Raw genomic sequence first — 25688 nt, 5'->3', positions numbered from 1 at the left:
GCCGCCATCGAAGAAACCCCATCCAGAAAAGGCACCGACCCTTTCTGCGACTGGGTCACCAAGGCAACCCTTACCTGGATGGGTATTGGGAGCCGCGACTCCGCCTTTAATGGTAGTCCCTCCGGCTATGCCTCTGCCTCCTTCTTCCCTTCCGGAGCTGGGGCTACTTGCTCCAGATCTCCGTGATGAACTGGACTGGATGGTTCAGGAGGCCATCGATAAGGCGATGGGCAGACTTCAAGGTCCCCCGGCGCCAAAATCGTGCCGGTCGCGGGAACCGACCATCAATCCCATTCCAGCAGCATTAGCACCGCTGCTCTCAAAGATGGAAGCGCTCATAGCCACTTTTCCACCAATGGATCCTGGGTCACCGATGGCTCCGGTTCCTTCCCCGCTTACTCTGTCATCGGGAGGGGAAATACCGTTCCACATTCCTCCATCGGGAATCCTTCTGATGCCTCAACCATCGATGCCGATGCGCTCATCGGCACCACCGATCCATCCATCGATGCCCTCGATGCCTGCACCGGTGCCCTCGATGCCTTCATCGGTGCCTCCAGTACTTCCCTCGATGCCTTTCAGTTCCTAGACCAGGACCTTCAGGAATACCATTGTCCCATCCTTCTCAGGTTCCTACAGGGACAGGTGCTGATCCCTGTCACCTGGACTGACGATTCATCTCAAGACACCAATGATTTACCATCGCCACTTTCTCCTACTGAAAGTAGGAAGCGTTTTCCTCCAGAGGACTTGTCCTTCATACATTTTGTGAAGGAAATGTCTGAATTGATTCCCTTCCAATTACAGACTGAGCAAGATGATAGGCATCAAATGATGGAGCTGTTACAATTCCTGGATGCTCCCAAGGAAAAATAACCTCCATCCCTATTCACCAGGTTCTTTTGGATCTCCTCAAAAAGAACTGGGAAGAGAGCTTTCAAGATGGCGCCCTGACTAGACGTGACTGAAAAAGCTCCTGAATTTTTCCTCAATACCGTTGCCATTATGCCACATACCAAGCGGAAGGCAAGGGTTCGTGGTGGAGAAAATACCTCCACACCAACCGAAGCCTCCCAGACGCGGATAGGTAGCTTCTTCGCCATGCTTCCCCCACCAACGCCAGGAGACCAGGTCGCTATAGGGACAGTCGAGGAGCGAGGACTTTCCCTTTTGACCGAGCTATCTTTGAGTCCCGGCTCACCAAAGAGACCACCGCCGCCGGGACGCGGAGAAGATCAGAGGCAGCCGTATGCTACCTCCCCCTCTGAGGAGAGTAGCGGAGGGGTAGAGTTGTTAGCATACAAAGAAATAACATTGGGACTTGCCAGTATGGAGCAGGGTGGCTCGGATCCACGAGTAGAGGGAGGAGGATGAGCGGACCCTGAGCTTGCTGCGGGACCCGCCCCGTTGAGAGTGAACAATGGCGCCGACGAAGCAGTAAGTGGGGGAAGGGAAGCTGAGGCTCGAGAAGTTAAAAGGACTGTGTTAACGATTCCCCCAGGGGAAATAACTCTTTCTATGATCTGGGCAGCCCTCAAATCTTTGGAGACTGCTATAGTAGGTCTGACAAGTGAGGTGCAAGGCATTAAAGATCAAACTAAACAAAATGCTGCTGAATTGGCTAGTCAAAAAGAGAAAATGGGAAAAATAGAAGAACAGTTGGAAACTGCTGAGAAAATACAGATAAACTTAGTACAGACTGAAACAGAAGTTAATAAGAGACTGGAAAGAATAGATAATAATTTAAGAGCTCATAATTTGAGGTTCATTAACTTTCCTGTCTTTAGAAATATTTCACCATTAGATCTGTTTAAATTGTATGTTTCTCAGGTATTGAAAATTCCTGAAAAAATTAAGCCTGTAATCACAAAAGCTTATTATCTATTTCCTGCTAATTCTAACCAAGGTAATTTGGAAGAAATATCTTTGCCAGATTTAACAGCTCTTTTGGATTCATCGCAAGAGATAGTGGTCTCTCAAAGGAGACCACTATTAGTTTCCTTTGCGTTTTTAATGGATAAGAATAATGTCTTTAAATAGTTCTTTCGTAACAACCAAGCGTTATTTTTTGGGCAAAAGATTTGGTGCTACCCGGATTTAGTTAAGCAAACACAACAGCGGAGAAAATGATTTCTTAATATGAAAATGGAAGTCCTCCAGATGGGGGGAACTTTCAAGTTACAATTTCCTTGTAAGTGTCACGTAAAGAGTGGGGAACAGAGATATATTTTTTTAGAACCATCTCAGTTAAGATCTTTTCTCGATACTCGAACCAACCCCAATTAAGCTTACAGCTTAGGTGTATGTGAATGTATTAGGTGGAGGTATTCAGGGCGACCAATTTATTTTTCATTATTTCATTGTATAATGCTCCTTGTTTCCTGCTCTCCCATATTTCTTTTATTAATTGAGTACAGTGTTAACTATTGGTAAATGGACAATGGAAATTTTCATTTTGTATTACCTTAATTGTACTCGAGTTATTTCTTTAACAAGTGGATACTTGTATATATTTAAAATGCAATAAATAAGAAATTAAAAAAAAAAAACTGGGAACACCCTAGTTCTGTTGCTCCAGTCAACAGAAAAGCTGATACCACTTATTTGGTCCAGTCAGCCCCAGGATTCCAGAAACCTCAGCTGGATCACCAATCTGTGGTTGTAGAATCTGCCCAAAAGAGGGCAAAAATATCAAAACCCCACTCTTCCTTTCCCCCAGGTAAGGAACAGAAATTCCTGGATGCCATTGGCTGGCGTGTCTTCCAGAGATCAATGCTTATCTCTCAGATCGCCTCCTACCAGTTGTATATGACCCAGTACAACAGGGTCTTATTCAAGCAGATACAGGACTTTGCAGAGTCCCTGCCTCAGCAATTCCAGGAACAGCTTCAAACCCTGGTACACAAGGGTTTCGAGGCAGGGAAGCATGAAATAAGATCCTCTTATGATATCTTCAACACCACTTCCATGGTATCTGCAACTGCTATTTCGGCAAGAAGATGGGCCTGGCTCAAGTCTTCGGACTTGCGCCCTGAAGTACAAGACAGATTATCTGATCTGCCCTGCATAGGAGACAATCTGTTTGGCAAACAGATTCAGCGGATGGTGGCGCAACTCAAGGACCATCATGAGACCCTTAGCCAGCTCTCTCTGATGCCCTCTGAGTATTCCTCCAAACAGTCTTTCAGGAAGGATACTAAAAAGTTATTCTTCCTTCCAAAGAAGTCCTATCCATCACCGTCTAGAACTCGTTCCACGAGACTTTTCCAAAAGGCCCATTCTCGTCAACCTCATAAACAAAAGCCACAAGCAGCTCCTCAGCTTGGCCCTGTTTCCGGTTTATGACTCCTGCATAGAGAGCAGCAGCCAGTTTCCACTGCCTCAGATACCAGTGGGAGGTCGATTGTGCCATTTCAACAACAGGTGGCATACAATCACCTCATATCAATGGGTCCTTGCCATAATTTCTCAGGGTTATCACCTGAACATTCTCTCCATACCACCAGACTCCCCACCTGGAGAACATCCGATCACTCACTACTCCTGGAGCAGGAGGTCTCCCTCCTCCTCCAGTCCAGAGCAATAGAGCCAGTGCCCTACTTCCAACAAGGCCTAGGATTCTATTCCTGGTACTTTCTAATCCCCAAAAAATCAGGCGGCGTTCGTCCAATTCTGGACCTACGTGCCCTCAACAAGTACCTCCACCGAGAAAAGTTCAAAATGGTAACCTTGGGTTCCCTCCTTCCTCTTCTGCAAAAAGGAGACTGGCTCTGCTCTCTCGATCTCCAAGACGCGTACACACACATTGTGCTAACTCCATCTCATCGCAGGTTCCTGAGATTTTTGGTAGGCCCCAAGCACTATCAGTACCGAGTGCTACCATTCGGCCTGGCATTTGCACCACGAGTCTTCACCAAGTGCCTCTTAGTAGTAGCAGCCTTCCTCAGGAATCAAGGTGTTCACGTCTACCCCAGTCTAGATGATTGGTTGATCAGGGCTCCCACTCAGCAAGCTGCTCTGTTGTCCCTATATCTTACTTTACACACTCTGATTTCACTAGGATTTCTCATCAACTACGTGAAATCCTGCTTAGTCCCATCTCAAACTTTATCATTCATAGGGGCAGACTTGGACACCTTGCAGGCAAAGGCATTTCTGCCTCGACAGTGAGCTCTCACTCAGCTAAACTACTTTTACATGCTTTTAATTAATTTTAGCTGTCATCTTTTATTGAACTGATTTATTGTATTTCTAATATGTATATTGTAAACCGCTGTGAAGGCTAACGCCAATACAGCAGTATAAAAAACCCAATAAACTATAAACTATAAACTATCTCTCTCGCACACCAGCTACAGTCTCAGCATCGCACGACTGCACGCCACTTCCTCATCCTGCTGGGACACATGGCGTCTTCAGTACATGGTCCGCTTGGCCATGAGAGTCATGCAGTGGACTCTGAGGTCACAATGGACTCAGTCCGTCCAACCTCTATCGACCACTGTCCACATCACCGACTCACTTCGTCAGTCTCTAGCCTGGTGGCAAAATCAGATCAATCTCCTCCAAGGCCTACCCTTCCAGGCTCCAGACCCTCAAATAATTCTCACCACTGATGCTTCCAACCTCGGCTGGGGAGCCCATGTCACCGATTTGCAGACACAAGGAACTTGGTCTCCAGAGGAAGCCAAATACCAAATCAATTTCCTGGAGCTGCGAGCAATCAGATATGCTCGCAGGGTCTTTCAGGATCGCCTTTCCAATCAGGTCATTCTGATTCAGACAGGCAACCAGGTGACCATGTGGTACATCAACAAACAGGGAGGGATGGACACCTACCTACTGTGTCAGGAAGCTGCACAGATATGGGCGGAGTCCCTCTCCCATTCGATATACCTCAAGGCCACCTATTTGCCGGGAGTGGACAATGTGTTGGTGGACAAGCTAAGTCGCCCTTTCCATCTGCACGAGTGGTCCCTCAACCCCACAGTAGCGAACTCAATATTCCAACGTTGGGGTTATCCTCGCATAGATCTCTTTTACGTCATCTCAAAACCGCAAAGTAGAGAACTTTTGCTCTCTCACTTGCAGCCAACACTCTCAGCCAAGAGATGCGTTCTCCCTCTCATGGGCAACAGGTCTTCTATATGCATTCCCTCCACTTCCACTTCTATCAAAGACTCTCGTGAAGTTACGTCAGGACAAAGGATGCATGATCCTGATAGCACCTCACTGGCCTCGCCAAGTGTGGTTTCCAATACTTCAGGATCTCTCAATTCGCAGGCACATTCCTTTGGGAACGGACCCGCTTCTGATCACTCAGAACAACGGGTGCCGACGCCTCCCCAGTCTTCAAGCTTTGTCCCTGATGGCCTGGATGTTGAAAGGTTAATTCTTCAACCACTTAACCTTTCGGAGCCAGTTTCCCGTGTCCTGACTGCTTCACGGAAGCCTTCCACGAGAAAGTCTTTCCTCTACAAATGGAACAGGTTTAAGTCATGGTGTTCTTTTCAATCCCTTGATCCCTTTACCTGTTCCACCATGAAGTTTCTAGACTATCTCTGGCACTTGTCAGAATCAGGTCTAAAAACTTCCTCCATCAGAATGCATGTCAGTGCGGTGGCTGCCTTCCATAAAGGAGTCGGGGACGTTCCTATTTCGGTACAACCTCTCGTAACACGTTTTCTGAAAGGCTGCTTCACCTCAAGCCTCCACTGCATCCTCCGGCCCCTTCTTGGGACCTCAGTCTGGTTTTGGGTCGGCTCATGAAACCACCATTCGAGCCTCTCCAATCCTGTGATCTTCGCTATCTCACATGGAAAGTGATTTTTCTTTTGGCAATCACATCTGCTCGCAGAGTTAGTGAGTTGTAGGCCCTAGTTACCTATCCGCCTTACACTAAACTTCTGCAGGACCGGGCAGTACTCCGCACTCACCCTAAATTCTTACCTAAGGTAGTATCGGAGTTTCACATTAATCAATTCATTATACTACCTACCTTCTTTCCCAGGCAGCACTCCAATCCAAGAGAACAGGCTCTGCATACCCGTGATTGTAAACGGGCTCTAGCATTCTATCTAGACCATACAGCTGCCCACAGGAAAAACACTCAATTGTTTGTCTCTTTCCATTCCATCAAATTGGGGTAGCCTGTGGGTAAGCAGACTCTCTCCTCCTGGTTAGCGGACTGCATATCCTTTTGTTATCAACAAGCAGGCATTCTACTTCAAGACCGTGTTAAAGCACACTCTGTGACGGCCATGGCAACTTCAGTAGCACATCTACGCTCTGTGCCGCTTCCTGACATTTGCAGGGCTGCTACCTGGAGTTCCCTCCATACCTTTACAGCCCATTATTGCTTAGACAAGATTCCATCTTCAGCCAGTCTGTCTTGCGCAACCTTTTTACAACTTGATGTACCAACACTCTTCCGCCTGCCCGTTAGGGTTCAGGATGCCCTATACCAAATTCCACCCCAGTCCTTGTGCCTATTGCACATCTTGGGTACATTTGGTGCATTTCTCGGACATCCTCAGCTTGGTACTCACCCATATGTGAGGACTACCATCCTGCTTGTCCTGTGAGAAAGCAAAGTGTTGCTTACCTGTAACAGGTGTTCTCACAGGACAGCAGGATGTTAGTCCTCACGAAACCCGCCCGCCACCCCACGGTGTTGGGTTCGTTTTCTTATTTTATTTTTTGACACTTCCTGTAGCTTTAAACAAGACTGAAGGGGGACCCCTGCTGGCTGCAGGTTTAGTGCCATGCTGGGCATGCCCCAGTAGGTGCCAGTCAAAGTTCTAGAAACTTTGACAAAAGTGTTCCGTGATTGGGCTCTTTCCTGTGATGTCACCCATATGTGAGGACTAACATCCTGCTGTCCTGTGAGAACATCTGTTACAGGTAAGCAACATTTGCTATCCTAGATATAAGTGATATTAGCGCAGTTTTCTGAAGATGCTTATCAGAGTGCTTCCTGATTTATTTAGATCTAAGTAGGCTAATCAGAACTAAATAAAAAGAAAAACCCAAATGATTTTTTATTACTGTTAGTTAACTAAAGTGTTTACTTCCCAAATTCACCAATGACTTTTGTGAGAAAGTAAGTTTGCTTATTGTAAATGGTGTTCTCCATAGACAGCAGGATGAATTAGCCATGACAAGGGGGTAATGTCATCTGAAAGTGCCAAACACACCCTTCTCTAGTAGCTCATAGAGCTTTTGCTGTCTTGAGCATGCTCAGGAGTTCCCACCTTTGTGCTGCCTGGCGAGCCCATCAGTTGATTGAAGAGCTTGACTTTAGCTATGTAGTGGACTCTTCAGGAAGCGGGCAGGTATTAAGCATGGCTAATTCATCCTGCTTTCTATGGAGAACATTGTTTATGGTAAGCAAACTTGCTTTCTCCATCAACAAGCAGGGCTGAATTACCTATGGCACATGGGGAGACCCAAGCTGTGGGTTGCATTGCAGAGCACTTTTTGAAAAAGCAACCCAAAACACTCCCGCCCCTCCATGGAGAATGGACTACTGGGTGAACAGGCTGCACAAAGTTGCTTGTCCAGGGTTAATGTTATGGCCTGATAAATTTTCAAGACAGTAATGTGACATCCAAGTTGCAGCTTTGCATATATCTTTAATGGGCATGGCTTGTAGATGAACCACTGAAGTAGCGATGACTCTTACTTGATGAGCCTTAACAGAGTCTGGTATCTGGAGGTCAGCTAGAGTATAGCAATGTGTGATACCATCTGCCAGCCAGTTGGACAACATGCACTTGGCAACAGCTATTCCTAGTTTGTTAGGATCATAACAGATGAAAAGATGAGAAGCTTGATAATGTGGTTGAGTTCTCTTCAGATAATATGCCAAAGCCATTTTGCAGTCTAGTGAATGGAGGGCCTTCCCCTTTCATGTGCATGAGATATTGGAAAGAGCATGGGCAAAGCAATGGCTTGATTCAGATGAAAAACCAAAATTACTTTTGATAGAAACTTAAATTGAGTGTGGAGTAGCAGTCTATTGTGGAAAAACTGCACGTATGGAGAGTAATGAACCAATGCCTGAAGCTCACCAACTCTTCAAGCCAACATAATGGCAACTAGGAACACTACTTTCTAGGTGAGGAACTTTAAGGCACCCAGTTCTAAAGGTTTGTAAGGCAGTTTCATTAGTTGTGCCAATATGACATTGAGATCTCATGGCACCAGTGGCTTGGCAACTGGAGCCAAAAAATCCCATAACATCAGGGACTCAGCAACCAGAGCCATGTATGCAAAAGCCTTTCAAGAACTTTGAAACTAAAGGATGTTTGGAAATCGGTTTGCCATTCACTTGAATGAGATAAGCCACAATGGCAGTAACTCCATTGGAGCTTGCTTGACATGAAGATAAGAATATTTTCCATTTAAACCATAAGCTCTTCTAGTTGAAGGCTTCCTGGCTGAAATCACAATATCTTTAACTTCTTTGGACAGTGTCAACGATGAGACTAGTAAGCGCTCAAAATCCATGCTGTTAAGTTGAGAGAGAGAAAAGGTTCAGATGACATTGATGGTCCTCCTCTTGAATAGTAAAGTCAGATCAGATCCCAGAGGGAGTGAATAGCTGATTGACAACCTGAGGTAAGAGAACCACACTTGACTGGGCCACACTGGAGCAATGACGTTCAGGCATGCCCAGTCCTTGAGTGCTTTCTGCACTCTTCTCGCCACCAATGGAAGTGGTGTAAAAGCATACAATAGACATGCAGCCTAATTGAGCAGAAAAGTGCCTGAAGTGGATCTGTACTTGCTTTGAAGAAGAGAGAAAAATGTGTCCACTTTTCTGTTATTCTCTGATGTGAACAAATCAATCAATGGATAACCCCAGAAATCAAGCAACCTATTTGCCACTGATTGGTCCAGAGACTACGCGTGGGGACAAAACATTTTGCTGAGGTAATCCACCAGCATGTTGGAGATCCTGGGAAGATAGGTTGCTTATAAGAAGGCTCTGTGGCTTCAAGCCCACTCCCAAATTCATAGAGATTCCTGGCAGAGAGTCCAAGACCCTGTGCCCCCTTGCTTGTTAACGTAGAACATTGCTACTTGATTTTTAGTTTGGATCAGAATTCTCTTTTCCCAAAGGAGATGTGAAAAAAACATTCAATGCATATCTGATTGCTCGTTGCTCCAGGAGATTGATCTAAAACAATTGTTCTGTTGATGACTAGATTCTTTCTGTTTGAAAAGAACCCATGAGCTTGCCCTATCCCCTAGTGGATGCATCTGTTACTAGCATTACTTGATGAGATAGAAGTTGAAAAGGAGCTTGCATTTCCAGGATGTTTGGGCATAGCCACCACCACTAGAGAGACCCCTTCTTGTCTGCAGTTCCCTGAAGCAACTGATCTCACTAAGTGTGGAGTACCCACTGAAGAATTTGCACGTTGAGGTGGGTCATGGGAACCATATGCATCACTGCCACCATGTTCTCCAGGATAACCAGGTTCTGGATCAAGCTTTGAAGGCAGAATGCTTGCTCTGATGGGAGGAATGCTGTCCCCTTAAAGGAGTTTGTCTAAGCAGTGATAAACTTGATTCTTTGGGTATGAACAAGGTTTGATTTGACGAAGTTGATAATGAACTCTTGTGACTAAAGGAGTTATATCATCTTCTTCAGGGAGTCCAAAACCTCAGCTTGGGAAGGCCTCATCACTAGCCAGTCATATAGATAAGGGGAGACACAAATTCTTTGATGATGAAAGTGTGCTGCCAATACCACTAGGCATTTCCTGAAGACCTTTGGGGCTGGTGAAAGCAGGAAAAGAAAAGCCTTCTATTGATAGTGAGAGGAATTCACTACAAAATAGAGGTATTTCCAATGGGAATGATGGATGGATACATGAGCATATGCATCTTTCAGATCAAGGGTGCACTTCCAATCCCTCCCCCCCCCTTTGCATGAAAGGCAGGATAATATGGAGGGAGTTTATTTTGAACGTCTACCATGACAGGCTGTTATTCAGTCTTTGTAAATGCAGGATGGGTCTCAAGCTTCTTGGCGATAAGGAAGTAGTGGAAGTAGAATCCTTTGCCAAGTTCTTTGGGTGAGACAGGCTCTATCACCTCTGACTGAAAATCAACTTCACTTTGAGATCTGGAGACATATCTGAATTGAAGGCCAAACAATGGTACAGCACTGGAGGATGGGAGAAGTGCAAATGGTAACCAGACTCCACAATTTTGATGCCCCAAGAATTCTTGATGATTTTCTGCCCCTACCAGAAGAGTTGCAGCCTGAAGGTCAAGTCCCATCAAAAACTAGACCTATGCTTAGGCTGGATCTGTTGCAGTATTTTCGGCTGATGTCTCTCACGCTGACGTCTGCATGCTGGAAGTTGATGTTGTGGGAGCACAGGTGATGCATGATATTGCTGTAATTGGTGAAAGGGGCATCTCCGGAAGAAAGATCATTTAAAAACAAAAGACACCTAGAAGAAGATGGTTCATATCCTGTTAAAAGAGACTGGTCGCAGCATGCTGCTCCATAATTTGGGCACTTGTTTTCCTGACCTTGTCTCTGAAGTGATTGCCCCCAAACAGGGCACATCAGGTCACTTGTCATGAACATCTTCACGCAAGCTGCTGGTTTCTCAATCAAGCCATCTAGTATGCTCTGATGGCCACTGTAGAAGATGTCGCTGCAGTATCATATGATTCATATATCAAGCAGAGGAGATGACGTTCACAGTCCTCAGCATCCAGAAAAGCTTTCTGATAGTAGTTTTCCTGTTGTCTGTTAAGGACTTTTATCAGGGGTTTCAGCTTGTTTATACAACTGTTTAAGTATTGCACTATGTAGAATTGGTGTAGGGATTGAATACTGTGAGCAGATAACATCCACACATATATTTAGCTGAAACTGTTTGTATTCCAATGAATGACAGTTATGTGAGTCATAGCTTAGACTTGTTAGGAAACTATTACCAATCAGTCTGGATTTGAGAAATGCCTATGTCACCAGTGTCAGAATGAAGAGCAACCCACACGTTTAACACTTGTATTGCAAAGCTAACTGACCAGCATAAAAGTAATAATTGGCCCAAGTCTTATATATGCATCCAAAAAGGAGCATGCAGCATATGGCAATCTCCCAGCAGCAGTCTGGCTGTCCAGTCCAAGAGCCTCTCGCTGGAGCTATCAGCACATGCAAGGAGTTAACAACCCTCACAACTTAACTGGAAACAGTTCCATAATGTCCATAAAGATGGGAAACATTTCTTATCAGTCCTGGGAAGGCCTAGAGCTTTCTGCAAGATCAATGCGAGTTGTGGCATGTTTGTAATGTACTTATAACAGAGTTCTGTTTTTGTTGTTCATTAGAAATACTAGATTATGTATGTTTTAAATTGTATACCATTTTGATTAAATTTTATTTGTAAAAGCGGCATACAAACACTTCTAAATAAATAAATAAAAATAAATAAATAAATAAATAAATAAATAATGTCATGTTTATGAAACAATAGCAGTTTATTGTCCATTACACTGCTGTAATGTTCTCCTTTGGTTTGGGACCATTTTATTGGTTCAGTGACTCACTGCTCCTTTAAGGGTGACCCTAGGCTAGGCTTCATAGCATTGAGATCTGGAAGCCTTTTTTTCCCAAAATTATCAAACAATCTAGGATCCTTAGCCAGTAGAGTGCTGGAGAAGATTCTGGTCTTCTTAGCCCATTCTAATGCTGATTCCATTACCACTGACTGATGTGGTAGCTGAACTATTCCAAACCTTGGGGTCTGTTGCACTCTGTATTTCAGATCTAGTTTCCTGGCTACTGGGGGGGCAGGACGTCAAATTTTCCCACATTCTTGTTTGTAAATCCTATATGATTGAGTAAACCATGATTGCTGCAGACTGGAATGGAGTTTCGAAAATCCAGAGAAGTCCAAAGACTTTGGTGCGGGGATCTTTATTCTTATGGACTCCCATTGCCTTGCCCAGCTTGTCCAAGAATTTATGGTATGAGAGGACTTCTGGTGGTGAAGAATGCCCAGGCATATCAGGTAGGAGATCCTAAGGAAATCCTCATAGACTCTGCCTCAGAATCAAGATGTGGACACTAACACATGACTTAGTGATGATGAAGGCAATCGGGGCAAGGTCATTGGTCATCTTGGAGGGGAATATTCCCAGGGCATGCTACAGACAATGGTGTTCCATGGTCTTTCCTCAGACTGACTATAGATTCCTCTGCAGAGAGGAATGTTGGGGGTTAAATCCTGCTACTGGGATTTCTGATGGGAACTTCTGAGGTGTGGAGTTAAGAGAGACTCCCCCCTTGAGGGAAAAATCCACCACTCTGGATAGGAAAGGTTGAAGAGTGCACTCATCACTTTCTCCCAGTGAAGCAAAGAATCTCTTCACCAATTCTGCCACTTCAACTATGAGCTGCTGTGTCCTCTGACCAAGAGCTAGGGAAAACATTCATCATCCTCTTGACATTCCTAATCAACTCTAGGAGGGATCCCCCTCCTGGGTCAACTGAGCTGGTGGATGCAAGGAGACCAAAGAAACCACAAAACATATTTGATCTGCCGTCTGCAAACAAAGTCCTCGATTGAGGAGACAGGATGGAGATAATGATGTCAAGATGGAGGGAGGTAAGTGCAATAAATCACCCTCAGTGTCTTTTGTTGCCTTTAATGTGTCGAGTACACTTTCTGGGCCAGGCACCAGTGCTCCGATTATGCTGGGCATAGAGCATCGATGATTCAGAGGCTGGATGTTTGGATGGAGTAAAATATCTGCATTCTGTGAATCGAGTTTCGATGTATCTCGCAGGGATGCAGGGCCCAAGGGCCAGTTCATCAGTTGCACTAAGGGTTGGTGCATAGACAGTGCATAGACAGTGCAAACTTCAGCAGTTCTGAATGCGCCATTGGCTCTGACACTTGACGCGTCTTCTTATGCATCCACAAGCCTTGCAGGGCAAGCAAAGAGCTTTCAGACTCTTGTTTGTGATGCTGTCATGCATTGCTTGACTGTAGAGGAATGGCAGATTCAGGAACTAGCACCACAGAAGGAAGAGCTTTGCACGGAGAGCTCCTGTTCAAATCAGCAGAGAGGGAACCTGTAGAGGCCCTACTCTGAGAGGAGGTAATGCAAAATTGTTCCATGTTCCAGGCCATGTTCCTCTTGGACCTCTGTGACATCCAGCCACAGTCATTACAGTTATCTGTGTCATGGTCTGGCCCTAAACATTTGTAAAAAATATTGTGACCATCAGTAATGTTCATCTTTCAGCAACATATGCAATCCTTGAAGCTACTGGAAGTGGCCTTCTTGGAGCTGGATATCCCTTACACTTTTTTGAATTTATTTTTTTTTTTTTGTAACACTGAAAAATGTTGTTGAGGGGGCTGCTGAGCAGTGAAGCAACTTGAAGCAAGTTTAAAGAAGAAAGGAAAGTATAAAGTACCAAACAGATTAGAGAAAGAGGGTACATGTCTATGCAGAAGCTTGAACAAAAAAAGATTGAGGGACTCATGAGGCAGTGCATGCTCAGTGAAGCAAAAGCTTTATGAGCTAGGAGAGAAGAGTTTGTTTGGCGCCGTTGGATGACATCACATGTGTCGTAGCTAATTCAGCCCTGCATGTTGAGTTCTAAATTGAAAGTAAGCAATGGCCTCTCTTCAACCAAAATAAAGGTTCAAGCACACCATTGTAATATGACATATAGATGCACTACAGAAATGGGGAGACTTTCTAGGGAGCTTTAGTCACATTGATAACCAGATGCCTTTTTGTAGAGTTGTCATTTGAAAGTTTTTCTGTTTTTGTCTCTATTGACTTTAGACACATTTAAGCTGAACTATCCTGATATATTCTTTTTTTTTTTTTTTTTTTTTACTAAATATACTGGTGTAAGAGGGTCCCAAAACATCCTCATACTAGAGTAGTCTCAGTGTCTCCACAGACACTGCATAAAGTATGTGATGTCAGCGTAAAATAGGAGTAGTAGAAGATTTGACACTCCTCAGTTGATAGAGTTTGATAAAACTCCTGTGCCCTCATGGTTCAGTGTTCTTCAAGCCTCTTTTTTCAAGAGAGTGATTCTTCAGGGCTTTCCCTTCAAGGGGAGAGGACTAAAAGTTCTGTTTCCTATCCTGAGAAGGTAGCTGGGACCCAAAGTTGGGGTACCCAGGCCTTTAGGATGGAGGAAGTCTTGTCTTGAGACCTAAGAATTAATTTCTAAAATATTCTAAAGAATAAAAGAAGATGTATTTGAGAAGAGGGGAGTTAAACTCCATATTTCTTTATTCTAAAAGGGATTTTTTTCAGAGGTTGGAGAGAGAGGATTTTGTCTTTGTGGGAGTCAGAGGCAGGTCCCAAGTGTTGCTATCTGCAAAAAGGAATATTCCAGAGGATCATAAGCTTTTGCATGTTGAGCCTTCTATATATCAGAAGAGAAAGTGATAGAGAGCATGAGAGCTACATTTAGGTACCAGGAAGACTGCCAAGGAAAGTGTGCCTGACCCAGAGTGCTTACCTGCCAGGTTGTGCAGTCTTACTGTTGCTTGAGATTGTGATTTCTTTCTGGACTTTATTTTTCTATATTGATTATACACAAAGTCTTAGTGTAACTGCTATGGAATTTTTGTTTCCTGACACCAGGTTTTACAGGAAAGAACTTTATTTTGAACAAAAGCTATAGCGTGCTGTGTTTTTCCTTTACTAGACTATACTGTAGCATATCTCCCAAAATAACACCCTTAATGGCCTTGAAAAACTGTTTCCTTCCCCCACCCCGTGTGCAGGAAGAACCCAGGAGATTGGGTGCAACATTTTCCCATGTTCTCCCATATGGGCCTCTGCATACCAGGAGATGTTGGCTTAGAAGCTACAATGGAATGTCAGATTGTTTTCTTTTTTGTACTGAAACATTACTTTATTACAGATTACAAAACGGGTGGTATCCCATCTGTTCGTACTGACTTTCCTGTGCCTCGCGTTCGCCGTTTAACTGACAGAATTAGTTATGGCGATGAAGCAAATGCATTTGGATTGCTTAGCCCATCTGTCTTCAGCCAGAAGGGAGTGCATGAAAGCGAATTCTTTGAGTCACGTCCCAAAGAAGAGGTACTGTGTTATAAAAATCTCTCAACATCTTATATTTGTAATTTTGTTTAAGGTCAGTTTCCTGAATCTATCCATAAGGAGTGCCTAGAAATGTGTTTTTGCTGTAATTGAAATGTGGATATGGGCTGGGAAAATTTCAGTCAGTTAGGGCCAGATTTTAAAAGGGTTACGCGCATAAGGTATGCGCGTAATCCTTCTAAAATGGCCCTGCGTGCGCCGAGCCTATATTGCATAGGTTTCTGGCGCGCGCAAGTCCCGGGGCTTTCTTGGGGTAGGCATGTCGGGGGGGGGGGCATGACACGATCGGCGCATCATCCGGGGGCGGTGCTGTGGGCGTGGTTTCGGCCCGGGGGCGTGGCCGCGGCCTCCGGACTAGCCCCCGGACCAGAACATGGTGCCGGGCAGCCACCCGGTGCGCGCAAAGTTACGCCTGCTTCGAGCAGGCGTAACTTTTGCGACAAAGGTATGGGGGGGGTTAGATAGGGCCGGGGGGGTGGGTTAGGTAGGGGAAGGGAGGGGAAGGTTGGGGGAGGTGGAAGGAAAGTTCCCTCGAGACCGCTCCGATTTCGGAGTGGCCTCGGAGGGAACAGGCAGCGTGCGCAGGGCTCGGCGCGCGCAAGTTGCACAAATGTGCATCCCCTTGCACACGCCAACCCCGGATTTTATAAGATATGCGCGTATCTTAGAAAATCCGGCGTACTTTTGTTCGCGTGCGCTATGTTTTAAAATGTACCCCAAAGTGTTTGCAAACCTATCCATTATAAGTATATTTATTTATTTAGATTCTTTTTTATACCGAAGTATAGCGAGAAGCCTTCACTTATATTCATCCTGGAGTGAGATTTATTGGATTACAGTTTTTGAATTCAATAATTCAAAACCAAGAAATCAGGGTAAATATGAAGAAGAACCAGTTGTATGCTCTGGGTATTAAGAGTCATCACTTTTACTTTGACTCCTAAGTTGTACACACTAGGGCATTAAATGCTTGCAAATGCCTAATTTTCAGGTTATTATTGCTTAAGAATAAAGGCCCTGATATTCAGCTGCTATCTGGCTGTTTAAGTTAGCTGGATAAACTTATTCAGCTAATCTGGCTGAGATATTTGAGTGGTACAGCCACATTACCTAATGTACTCAGCTATCTTAAAGTTAGCTGGTTAAGTTTATCTAGCTAACTTCAGGGCAGCTGAATAGCTGTCCTAGACTTTTCTAGCTAACTAAGCCATATAATTCAGAATATAGGCATTTATTCAGCTAAGATAACTGGACGGGTTCCCCACCTCGGAACACTCCACTTCATCCCTCACTTAGGGCCTCATTTTCCAATATCGCATTGGTATCGCATGCAATACCAAAAAGGGGTGTACCTTATGCAAATTGCAATATCAGCTATGCAAAAGGCTGTTATCGCAAGTTGTGCTATTAGCCCAATTTGGGCTACATTGCCAGTATATATCACAGTTCATGATGTTTCTGGACAGGCAGAGGCAGAGAGAGAGAGAGAGAGCAAGCCTTGCTATAGTGCCTCCTCCCTAGATAGGTATTTGTATCCCTATGGGAGGCCCACCTAGTAACTCGAGGTGAGGGTTAAGTATTAGTGTAGGGGGGTAGGGGCCACTTTGACATTCAACGTGAGATGTACGAACAGAACAGTGGTCTCTTGTGAAGATTTGCTGGCCTTCGGAGTGAGGAAACTCACCCAAAGATGAGATTGGTGCAGTGTTCTCTCAGCCTAGCTTGATGTTACCCAGGTAGAGAGTCCCTCAAGCTAGGTTGAGAGAACTTGCCCAAATCTCATCTTGGAGTGAGTTTCCTCACTCCGAAGGCCAGCAAATCTTCACAAGAGACCACTGTTCTGTTCGCACATCTCACGTTGAATGTCAAAGTGGCCCCTACCCCCTACACTAATACTTAACCCTCACCTCGAGTTACTAGGTGGGCCTCCCATAGGGATACAAATACCTTTTTAGGGAGGCAGCACTATAGCAGGTCTATCTCTCTCTCTCTCTCTCTCAGTCTTATGATATGGCACTGAATATTGAGCTCAAACTGTCTCCTTATAAGTCTGTAATTCCCATCAGTCTGTAATTCCCATCAGTGTAGAACATTCCATATCAAATATCTTATGATATGTTATGTCATGACAAGTAATATGGGTAACATGAGATATTAAGTTTCCAGAAGACTGGAGGGTTTCCAATGTAACGCCAGTTTTTAAAAGGAATCCAGGAATGGACCTGATGTCTGTTCCAGGTAAAATGGTAAAAACTGTCATAATGAACAAAAGTATGGTATATGGGGCAGTGTTCTATTGTGGATTGGGAACTGATTAAAAAACAGAAAATAGGGCTGAATGTTCAGTTTTCTCAATGGAGAAAGGTGAATAGTGGAGTGCCACAAGGATATGTTCTGAGATCTCTGCTTTTTTGAAATGTTTATAAATGAACTGGAAATGGGAACAATGAGTGTAGTAATCATATTTGCTGATGACACAATTTCTCACAAACGTCTTGTGATTTAAAAACTTTAAATAAAGAGGTTTGTGAGAAATTGCAAGAGGACCTTGCAAAATTGGGAGACTGGGCCTGCAAATAGCAAATTAAATGTAATGTGGGCAAAAGCAAGGTGATACACTTCGGAAAGAGTATTCCAAATTATAACTACATAATGCAAGGTTCCACATTAGAAGCCAGTAAGCCATCATTCAGAAAAAGGATCTAGCCATCATAGTTGATAATACATTGAAATCTTTTGCTCAGTGTACAGCAGCAGCCAAAAAAGCAAATAGAATGCTAGGGATTATTAGGAAAGGAATGGAGAATAAAACAAAGAATATCATAATGCCTCTGTGTCGCTCCAAGGTGTGACCTCATCTTGAGCATTTTGTGCAGGTCTGGTCACCATATCTCAAAAAGATATAGCAGAATTAGAAAAAGTATAGAGATAGGTGACCAAAATGATAAACAGAATAGAACAGTTCCCCTATGAGGAAAGGCAAAAGAGGTTAGGACTCTACAGGTTGGAGAAGAGACAGCTAAGGGGAGATATGATAGAAGTCTATAAAATAATGAGTGGAGTGGAACTAGTAAACATGAATTGGTTACTCTTTCAAAAAATTCAAAGACTATGGGACACATAATGAATTTACTAAGTTGTACATTTACATGTAATAAGAGAAAATATATATTTTTTTATTCAGTATGTAATTAGGCTCTGGAATTTGTTGCCAGAGGATGTGGTGAAAGCTGTTAGTGTAGCTGCATTTAAAAAATATTTGGACAAGTTCCTGGAGGAAAAGTCCATAGGCCATTATTAAGGTGGAATTCCAGAAATACACTGGTTATCCTTGAGATAAGCATCATGGAATCTATTTACCCTATCCATCTACCCTTTGGGATCCTGCTAAGTATTTGTGACCTGAATTGGCCACTGTTGTGAACAGAATACTGGGGTTGATGGATCTTTGGTCTGACCCAGTATAACAAATGTTATGTTCTTATGTTCTTAATAGGTTCATACATGTAGGCCATGTGATCTAGTCACATGCTATATCAAAGGATTTCAAACTGACTACTGAAACTTTTGAAATTGTTACTAGGCAATAAGAATGTGCAGGTCCAAGATGTTTTTGTTGCAGCAGGGAGGCGGGGATGTTTTTTTCAGCTTGTTTAATAATTTTTTTATTTGTTTTTTTTTTGTCTGGTTCATTTGTCAAACAGGATAAAACATTAAAAATCAAACAAACAAAAAATTGAAACAAGCCTTCTGACCTCCTCCTTCCCACCTCAACAGAAGCCTTGAGCCTGGGCCAGGCCCAGTTGGGTCCTCGTTGGGCCTCTTCGACCCTCCTTTCTTCTAAAACTCACCGGAGCTGGAAGTCAGGGACTTTCATGGACAGGCACCTATTTACCCTGTCCATGAAAATCTAGTGTCCTAAAGGGCAGGAGCAATGCCCATTCACCCTAGGCCTGTCCTGGTCTCTATAGAAATGGTGCCACTGTCCCTTCTGAGTGGCACTGAAGTGACATTACCTTGGTTCCTGGCTTAGGTGCAGCCGGTGCCATGTTGTATGGCCATATAATGTGGTGCTGGCTGCACCTGAGACAGGCGCCGAAGCCCTGGCTGGGAATGACCTGGGCCCCAAGTCATGGAGGCCTTTTTAAAACTTCTTCCCTCACACATGAAATAAAAATACACAAAAATGTTCAGGTAATTTTATCAAAGGCCATTTTTGGTTTGTTCCAGATGAAACAAACCGAAAATGACCTTATTTGTTCCATTTGGAAGAAATTGAAAATGATCTTATTTGTCCTATTTTTAGCATTCATTTGAAATAAATGCACGCACATCCCTACTAGGCAACTAGCTGCAAGCAGTACACTTCTACAGCCCCCCCCCCCCCCATTTTTCTTTTGAGCTGTTAACAGTTTTCATTCCTCAGTTCTGTAAAATCCTCAGATTTTACTCTTTCTAACATTTCTCTCTCCTTTCAACAATAATTTATTTAGTATTAGTAAGAAATGACAGTCCTCCTCCAGGGTTGTTTTCCTCTACCCTGGACATGCCTAGCACACTGCAACTGGCTTATATTTCCGAGAGTCTCAGATGACACAAAATTATTTCAAGTCATTAAAACAGTATGTATTTATTTAGAAACTTTTTTATACCGGTGTTAGTGTGTACATCACATCGGTTTACATCATAACAAAATGTTAGAAAATACAATTAACAGGAGAATAAACAATCTGGGATCGGGGAGCACGCATAGAAAGGAAGAAATACAGGTCAGCCGGTGAGAGGTTCTTAAAATAAGTAATAAATGGTTGTTGACTTATGTTTTTTAGATTAGCATAGGTAACTATTGGTACATATGCTAAATAATATTGACAGTAGAGGATTGTGTAGTAGAGGATGCTAATTAATATTGACAGTAGAAGATTGTGAGGAACTACAAAAGGATCTTGTGAGACTAGGAGAATGGGCATCTAAATGACAGATGCAATTTAATGTGGACAAATGTAAAGTAATGCAAGTAGGGAAAAATAATCCCAATTATACTCTGGGAGTCATGTTAGGAGTCACCACCCAGAAAAAGAACCTTGGAAAACTTGTGGCCAGTCCAGTACTTTGAAATCTTTGACTCAGTGTGCAGCAGCGATCAAAAAAGGCAAGTAGAATGTTATGAATTATTTGGAAAGGAATAGAAAACAAAGCTGAGAATATCATAATGCCTTTGTATAGATCCATGGTGTAACCGCACCTTGAATATTGTGTGTAGTTTGTTTCCCCATCTCAAAAAAGACATAATAGACATAGAAACGGTACAGAGTAGGATGACAAAAATGATAGAGGGGTTGGAAATAATCTTATGGAGAAAGGTTAAATAGATTAGAGTTCTTTTGCATGAAGAAGAGATAACTGAGAGGGGATATGATTGAGATTTATAAAATTATGAGTTGTGTGGAACAGGTAAATAGAGGACAGTTATTTACCCTTTCCAATATCATTTAAACTATGGGACAGTTCATGAAACTAGTACTGGCAGATTTAAAACAAATCATTGGAAGTTTTATTTTTACTCATCGCACTATAAATCTATGGAAGCAGATGCCAGAGGATGTGTGTCAAGGCAACTAAAATGGGAGGGGATTGGGGGTTCCAAAACAGGGTTGGACATGTTTCTGAAGGAAAAGTTCGCAAACATTTATTAGCCAGGTAGACTTGGGATAGCCAGTGCTTATCCCTGGGAGTGAGATACAAGAAATACATCAATATTGGGGACCTGCGGTTACTTGTGACCTGGACTGGCCAATCTCGGAAACAGGATGTTGGACTTGATGGAGTCCAGCATAACACTTCTTATTTTTATGACCATGCTGTTTGTGCCACAAATTTGTCACCATGTTTTTGTTGCTGAACAGACATATTGGTCATGTCTCCATGCTTTTTTTAAGGAATAAGTATCATAAATGATTTCAAAGCTGTCAAACCAGTTGCTTCTGTATTTCAGAGTAGCATCATAAAGATATATATCCCCTGTGTCACATTATGTTGATTTGATTCCTTTAGAAGGTACATCATAGGGACAGCAATGTTAATAATCTTTTTCAGACTTAGCAGTATAAGCTGTGCCCATTGTATACTCTTCTTAAAGCTTATACTCTCTTGGGTGGGTGACCATGGTACCCATGTCTTAGAGACATATCAGGGAATCTACACTCCTTCAATATGAAGGCAATGATAGAGGGAGGCTGTATGACTCTTGTAGGCTGGAATCCTGAACACAAATGCCCAGCACTTTTGTGTTATGTTCCTCAGACACGTCACTTTTATATGTGCCTCAGAAGACAATTCTTCTTGAGAATCAGACCTGGAGTTACCATTTTCAGGTGCTTGGGAGACTAAAACTTCACTGTTTCCATGTGCCTCAGAGATTGTACCTTTGGCAAACCCACAATACCACATCTCATTCAGTCAGCTAGAAATGAGGTATCAAATCTGCATTAGTAGGCTTTTCCTGTGGTGGAAACCCTAATTTTAGAGTGGTCCCTTGGAAATTATGGACTATTTCCATACATAAATCTTGTTTCTTTGCACTAAGTCCAAATTTTGAAAGCATTACTCATGTTAAAAAGTCCATATAGGCGAGTTTATGGCGTGGGCCACACACGATCAACACGTATTTTAAAAGCTGGAAGTTACATGCGTAAATCATGTGCGTGAGTAACAAAAAAAGGGTTGGGATTGGAGGGGCGGGGCATGGGTATTCCAGGGCAGGGCCAATTGTTACACATGTAACTCCAGTATTTTAAAACCGGAAGCCACAATGCATCGCAGCTTGTTAGCCGCGTAACTTTACTGCTTCTCTTGATGAAGAACAAGTCTGCAGACCTTACAATTTTGGCCTTACATGAAAGGGTGAGGGGTCTGGGTCAACTGGGGTGTGTGCAGGATGAAGACCCAGTAGGGTCTGGATGACCTCAAGATTGACAGGGCAAACTGGTGGACTAATTGTTAAAATTGGGAATGTCCCTCGTGTGAGCATGTTTTAAATCCACTTACATACATTCATTAAAGCTGGCAAAATCCTATGGGAGATACGTGAAGTAAGTTTGCTTGAGTAACTTCTTCAAATTAGGAGCATTATTATGCACGGTAGGTGTATTATCCCAGGACAAGCAGGATGCTAGTCCTCACATATGGGTGACATCGGTAATGGAGCCCTATGTACGGAAAAACTTCTTTAAAAGTTTCCATGAAATTTTTGACTGGCACCAGTCCCTACTGAGCATGCCCAGCATGCCATGATATTCCCTGCCACAGGGGTCTCCCTTCAGTCTTCTTTTTTCTGCGAAGCACTTAGCATTGCGGTATAATTGGAGTCCTGTGGTGAATTCACCACCTTAAAAAAGTTTAACTTTTTCGGAAAAAAATTAATCCCACCGCAAGGGTTTCCCTTCGATAACACTGCGGTAACTTTTTTTCCCTTCGGTTTCCGGCCGGTACCGATATTTTTTGGTCATCGCCATCGACGGCTGTCCGGCAAATGGCCTCCGGGTTCAAAAAATGCCCGAACTGTGCGCGGAATATGTCTATAACAGACCCGCACTTGGAATGTGTTCTTTGCCTAGGCAAAGATCACAATGTAAAATCGTGTACCTTATGTGCGGAGATGACCTCAAAAGGCCGTCGTCTCCGCGTTGAAAAAATGGAGCAATTGTTTAACATACAATTGCTCCCGAAGGCATCGACTTCGGTTCAGTCATCGCCATCGGGATCCGTCCGGCAGGTACTACTGAAGAAACGTTGTCCGGAAGCGGGAGACGCTTCTACGCCATCACCGTCAGTATCGTTGAAGGCGTCCACTTCTGGAAGTGAGAAACAGAAGGAAAAACATCGTCACCGGCATCGACGACGCCTAGCACCGATGATCGAAGATCCATCGACAGGTACGGCCTCACCCGCAAAGATACCTCGGACGAGTGCGGAGGCTTCGAGGCCTACTGATCCAGGGCGATCCCCACCGATATCGGTGCCGGACTCCGTACCTCCTCAGGGCTCTGAGGAGGTATCGGCATCGCCAACACCGCCTCCCCCCATAGCTGCTCTGGTATCACCAGCTATGAGAGCGGAACTTGACACATATAAATGTCAAGCGGTGCACCAGGCTCTGCGCGATGCCATTCCGCCTCAGCCATTGACACCTCCATCGATGCCGATTCCGATGCCGAGAGATCCATCGCCATTGATGCCGCCGGCACCGACGATGCCATGGGAACCGCTTCCGATGCCTACCCCGGTACCCTCACCGATGCCACCGAGGACTATACCGGTGCCAACAGAGGATGTCTCGATGCTACATCCATTCATGACAAAATTAGACTCTCTCCTGGATATTTTATCCAACAAAACACCAGAAGAACCTATTCCAGGACCCTCTGGTATACCAAAACCTCCAAGGCCTCATTCTCCTCTTCTACCATCAAGGCCTAGGGAGCCTTTACTAGTGCCAGTCACTCACCACACTCCACGGGATATGGCTACTGACACAAGTTCAGAATATTCTTCAGATGAGGATATTTTTTCTGAACCCTCTCCACGTGACGACCACAGGAAATCACCTCCTGAGGACCTTTCCTTTACAAACTTTGTAAAGGATATGGCTGATACCATCCCCTTTCAACTACAAACGGAGGTGGATGCAAGGCAGAAAACACTGGAGGTTCTGCAATTTGTAGATCCTCCTAAAGAAATGCTAGCAGTACCGGTCCATGAAGTTTTTCAAGACCTTTAGTACAGGATATGGGAACACCCAGGATCAGTCTCAGCAGTCAATAAAAGATCAGAGGCAACTTATTTGGTACAATCTATACCAGGTTTTCAAAAATCACAGTTGCCACACCAGTCAGTCGTGGTAGAGTCCGCCCAGAAGAAGGCGAAACGACTGAAATCTCATTCTTCTACACCGCCTGGAAAGGAGAGTAGATTTCTGGATAATTTAGGCCGCAAGGTTTTTCAGGGTTCCATGCTGGTATCCAAGATATATATGAACCAATATCAAAGGAACCTTTGGAAGCAGGTTCAAGACCTAGCCCTGTCTCTCCCTGAGCAGTATCAAGAACCATTCCAGAATATCGTCCATAAGGGCCTCAAATCAGGGAAACACGAGGTCAGAGCTACTTATGACTGCTTTGAGACTGCAGCACGACTTTCTGCTTCAGGCATAGCTGCACGCAGATGGGCATGGCTAAAGGCCTCTAATCTCCATCCAGAGGTCCATGAACGTTTGGCTGATCTTCCTTGCTTGGGGGACAACCTTTTTGGAGAAAAGGTCAAAGAAGCTGTGGCGACTATAAAAGACCACACAGAAACACTGAAGCAATTATCCTTAATACCTCAGGATACTCAACCTTCTACAAGGAGAATTCCAAAGCGTGATACCAGACGTCCATACTACCGTCCACGCAGGTATTATCCCCCAGCAAATCGACCCAGAACAGCCCGCCCACCTCAACGCCAACAACCTAGGCAGAGGCCTGCAAGGGCACAACCACCACCACAAACTGCCACTACGTCTGGTTTTTGAAACAACTCAGAGAGCAGCAGCCTCATCAACCCATTCCCAAACATACCAGTAGGGGGTCGTATAACATACTTCCAAAGCATTTGGGCCTCCATAACCACCGACCAGTGGGTGTTATCGATCACAACTCACGGTTACAGACTAGATTTTCTTACTGTTCCAAAAGAAAACCCACCACTTCCATCTTGGACAGTAAATCAACATTCCATAATTCTTCAAACAGAATTATCCACCCTTCTGACAGCCAGGGCCATAGAACCAGTTCCTGGACCTCAAAAGGGCAGAGGATTCTACTCCCGCTATTTCCTAATTCCAAAGAAAACAGGAGGCCTTCGACCCATTCTAGACCTCAGAAATCTCAACAAATTTCTCAAAAAAGAAAAATTCAGGATGGTGTCCTTAGGCACCATTCTACCTCTTCTTCAAAGGGGAGATTGGCTCTGCTCTCTGGATCTTCAAGATGCTTATGCTCACATTCCCATCTTTCCTCCTCATCGACAGTACCTGAGATTTCTGGTAAAGGATCAACACTTTCAATACAGAGTGCTGCCATTCGGTCTTGCATCAGCCCCACGAGTATTCACAAAGTGCATGGCTGTAGCAGTGGCACACCTCCACAAACAGAGAGTGCACGTGTTCCCTTATCTGGACGATTGGCTCATCAAGAGTCAAACAAAAGAAGGAGCTCTCACTTCTCTCAAGCTCACTATCCATGTGCTTCACTCCTTGGGATTTCTCATCAACTACCAGAAATCCCATCTGTCACCAACTCATCTTATACAGTTCATAGGTGCAGAGCTAAATACTGCAATAGCAAAAGCTTTTCTTCCAAGAGACCGTGCTCAAACACTTGTCCTCTTGACTCACACTCTTCGAAATCAATTCCAGGTAACAGCTCACCAGTGCCTCATTCTGCTAGGGCATATGGCTTCCACAGTTCACGTAACTCCCATGGCCAGATTGACCATGCGACTACTGC

The 25688-nt window shown here is 44.0% G+C and overlaps 1 protein-coding gene across 1 annotated transcript in view; it reads left to right on the top strand.

The window, feature by feature from the left end:
• Positions 1-25688, top strand: part of EFHB (EF-hand domain family member B) — a 205195-nt gene that overhangs the window by 171319 nt on the left and 8188 nt on the right. Inside the window, exon 12 of the mRNA XM_029587068.1 lies at positions 14942-15123. Coding sequence (XP_029442928.1) covers positions 14942-15123 — 182 coding nt within the window. The remainder of the gene's footprint in view (positions 1-14941; positions 15124-25688) is intronic.

The sequence above is a fragment of the Rhinatrema bivittatum genome, chromosome 2 (genome assembly GCF_901001135.1).
Source record: "Rhinatrema bivittatum chromosome 2, aRhiBiv1.1, whole genome shotgun sequence".
In the NCBI taxonomy this organism is placed as follows: Eukaryota; Metazoa; Chordata; class Amphibia; order Gymnophiona; family Rhinatrematidae; genus Rhinatrema; species Rhinatrema bivittatum.
This window is presented reverse-complemented; position numbering and strand designations above follow the sequence as displayed.